We start from the raw sequence: 4022 nt of genomic DNA, 5'->3' as shown, positions 1-4022 counted from the left end.
TCAAACACACACACACACACAGTGTCATACACACACACACAGTGTCACACTCACACACACAAACACACACAGTGTCATACACACACAGTGTCACACTCACACACACGCATACACACACACAAACACAAACACACACAGTGTCACACACACACACACACACACACACACACAGTGTCACACTCACACACACACAAACACACACAGTGTCACACACACACGCACACGAACACACACACACTCACACACACACACACAGTGTCACACTCACACACACACACAAAAAAAACACAGTGTCACACACACACACACAGTGTCACACTCACACACACACACACACACACACACACACGCTCACACACACACACACACACACACACACACACACACACACACACACACACACACACACACACATACTGACAAACACCTGAACATGAAACAAACATCTGAACATTCCTTTATAGTGTTTGACGTGAGTTCGAATCGTAAAGTTGTGTTACGCCGAAAATACCAGCCATACAGATACAGAAAGTATTGTTAGGATGACCCCAATATGTGAGGTAGAAGTGTAGTGATAGGGAATCTGATGCTTACTTGAGTAGAGAGCACACGAGGCTGCGTTGATGGTGAGCCCCCAGCAGCCGATCATCACGCCCTGTTCGTACAGGACCCTGTCAGGACTGTCCACCGGGGCGCTCGGGTTCCCCTTGTACACCCCCCGGCCCATGAAGTCGGTGAAGAACAACATGACGGACAGGAAGCTCGCCCAGCCGAGGAAGTGGGACACGCACAAGCAGGCCAGTTCCTTGGGCATCCGGAGGATCGATCTGAAGTAGGCGGTGATGGACAGCCGCTGGGCCAGCTCGGTAGTGTCTGTGTCCTCCGCGGTGTCGATGCTACCTTCCTCCGACTGCGCGATGCTGCCGTACCCGTCGTCAGACTGATCCCCTCCCCCGAACACGGTCGTGACGAGCACCTTCTGTAGCCCGTCATCACAGGTCATCACGTCCTGGAGAAGATCAGGATCATCGCTCATGTACATGACGCCATACTTGGGGTCCAGGGCGACCACGGCTTCGGGGTTCTGAGGCGGGACTGGCTCCTCTCTCCCCGGCTTTCTGTCACCATTGTCCGGCGAGTTTGCCGTCAGGTCGTCCAGCGGGACCTCCCGTATGCTGACCAGGTTCAGCAGCAGGCAGAGGGTGAACACGGAGCACGAAATGCCGAAGATGACGTGGTATTCTGAGCCCGGGGGAATGCCGAGGTCTATCCAGTCGATCGCACCAGTCGCGTAGCCGAGAAAGCCGCCCAAACCTGTCAGAAAAATGACTATATGTTTAAGATACCTTTCGTGAAAGTAAGACAAAAATTCGCAGCACAACGGCAATGATAATGCTTTTTTATCATGAAAGTTCATCTTTTTTGGTAGTAATCATAGTAAAATGTTGAACTTAATTCCAACACAAAGATTAAACAGAGACCAAATTTTCAGCGACCACTGTCGCCTTCATCAGGATAATTAATGACCAATCACTTCAAAACGTAGTCTCGCGAGAGTTACAGACACGTGATCTTATTCACAGGAGACTTTGCGGATACATTTTTGTTTCCCTCAACTTCTTGAGGACCACGTTTTGAAATCAAAACGTTCCATGGAGCTCTGCCAAACTTTACTTTTTTATAAGAATGAAAATTCTTCAGAGAAGAATACACATACCTGAGAGCGCTCCCTGCATGTCCAGACCCCGCCTACGGTCCCTCTCCACACAGTTGTCCAGCAGGTAAGCCTTGATCGGACTCTCAATAAAGTCTGCGGCGAAGTCGAACAAGATGGCGCCGAACATGCTGACGGCCAGGGTGGCAGTGCGCATGGTGTTCCGGTCGGCTCTCTTGGGGCTGTTACTCACGTCCCCTGCGATCACTACGTAAAGAGAGTAGTCTTAGCTTGTACAGAACACATTGGTACTTGAAAAAGCCCAGTCCGCGAAAGGAGTACAGTTTACCACTGCCCTGGCATGTTATCTGTCCATTTGGCCAATCCCACCGCTGCCACCATGTGTAAGGTATGAAGGCAGAGGCTATGGAAGAGGTCTGCACTCTGTGGCTGCCTGCTAGAACTGTCTTCTCAGACTCTGATCTGAGTCCTTCATTCACAATTAATCAGTTACAGATGTGGTCTGTCTATAACAACTACATTGCTACACTAGTCTTTCCAGTCGCTTTTTTAAAGCATGACAGGGGCTAAATAGAATAGTTTTGAAGCGACTTACGCGTTACGAGAGCGTCGCCGTTCAGGAAGAGCGCGAAGCCGAGGATGATGGCGAGGCCGAGCGCCAGGATGAAGGGGCGGCGGCGGCCCCACCGGCAGCGGCAGTGGTCGCTCACCGAGCCGAGCAGAGGCACGAAGATGAACCCGAAGACTGGCGGGATCAGCCACACAATGCTGCAACAAGAAAACACAATTGCCTTTTAATTAATACCAGTTTACAATATTGTCAGGTGTTTATAGTAGGCCATTTCTGTAATATTCCACACCTTCTGAAATAGAAGTACTGAAATAAATGTTGATTTGTTGATGCCATGCTTTGTGTGGGATCAGCCACACCATGCTTCAACAATAAAACACAACTGCATTTTAATACCAGTATACAATACTGTAGTATGGTGTTCATGCCATTATAGGTAATACGCCACACCTTCGGGAATAGTTGTACTGAGAATGAGTGTTGATTTGATGGCATGCTTTGTGTGGGAACAGCCACACCATGTTACAACAATAAAACACAATTGCCTTTTTTTAATACCAGTATACATGTACAGTTCTGTACAATGTTTCTATGGTAGGCCATTACCCATTTCTGTAGTACGCTTCTAATTCATGTTGCTTTGTTGACATTGTGTGGGATGTTGCAATGTGTGGGATTCGCCTTTTTCGTATAATTCATGAAGCCCCTATCACACATAGTCGAACACTACCGACCCCCCACCAATCATGGTTTAACAGTAGATCGGGAGCAAGGTCGGCTATGGCCGGCTACTGTCCTGAATGTATGACAGGAGCTTAACAGACCAGAGTATATTCACTCAATCAGATGAACCACGTGTGTGGGCATGGCGTTATCTAATTCTCATCATGAAAGATATTTCAAATATCCTACTTCCCTGGTCAGATATGTGACATGACAAAAGGCATCAGCTGAAGAGTATTATACACGTGATTCTGGAATCTAGCCGCTAGCTATTGCAATACCTGATTTTTCAAAGCTTTCGACTATCCTGCCATATCTTTCGCTCAATTGAGCATAATAAACAACCTTTTAAGTTACATATACATGGGTTCCACTTGTCGCTCCCTACAATATGATATAATCCGGTAGACTTTGTATGTGGTAGATATACTTCTGTTTGAGACTATATTGTCGGCAATATAATGTCGGTAGATGTTTCAGTGAGTCAATCGTTCAGAAATGGCTAAGTTCTAGTATAGAAATGGGGCTAACATAGTTGCTGATTGTAATGCCATATGTTCCTGACTATCATACTAGTATCCATATTGTTAATTGAGACTTAGTTTATGTAAGAGACCAAGGTCGTCACAAATGTACCAAAGGCACTGGCTATATATTAATATTTGAAATCATCAAAATAATTAGGATCAACTACTGTTGGCTTTTCAGAATGAGTTAACTTTTTTCTGTAGCCTTTCTTGTTCATAACTACATATCCGTACAGGTGCGCTAGTTCCACTCATCGTGGCTGTCTTTCCTACTTTTAGAGGGCGTATGTTAGAGTTTCTTCCGACCACTGAACCAATGAAGCATCAACATCCGATCAGTTACTAGTATGTCACCAGCGATGTAAGCAATTTATCAACTAACACTAATGGAAAGGTCAGTTTGAGACGATCAGTTTCTGTACTGTATACAGTAAACACGTACATGTGTTTCTGCAAGTCTAATAGGCTGTTAAAAGGCAAACTGAGAGGTTTTTGACGAGATTTAATGCCGGAATGAAATCGTGTT

The 4022-nt window shown here is 46.2% G+C and overlaps 1 protein-coding gene across 1 annotated transcript in view; it reads right to left on the bottom strand.

Annotated features, from left to right (window-relative positions):
• The window catches only part of LOC109486039 (membrane-associated transporter protein-like), a 10441-nt gene extending 6690 nt beyond the window's left edge, over nucleotides 1-3751 (bottom strand). The window contains exons 1-4 of the mRNA XM_019789731.1: nucleotides 3731-3751; nucleotides 2271-2466; nucleotides 1718-1921; nucleotides 828-1314 (exon numbers count right to left, since the gene is read on the bottom strand). Coding sequence (XP_019645290.1) covers nucleotides 828-1314; nucleotides 1718-1921; nucleotides 2271-2466; nucleotides 3731-3751 — 908 coding nt within the window. The remainder of the gene's footprint in view (nucleotides 1-827; nucleotides 1315-1717; nucleotides 1922-2270; nucleotides 2467-3730) is intronic.
• Between the last annotated feature and the right edge of the window lie 271 nt (nucleotides 3752-4022).

This window comes from Branchiostoma belcheri, unplaced genomic scaffold, assembly GCF_001625305.1.
Source record: "Branchiostoma belcheri isolate BF01 breed outbred unplaced genomic scaffold, Haploidv18h27 scaffold8, whole genome shotgun sequence".
Lineage (NCBI taxonomy): Eukaryota > Metazoa > Chordata > Leptocardii > Amphioxiformes > Branchiostomatidae > Branchiostoma > Branchiostoma belcheri.
The sequence above is the reverse complement of the archived record's forward strand: the minus strand, read 5'-3'. Positions and strand labels throughout refer to the sequence as shown.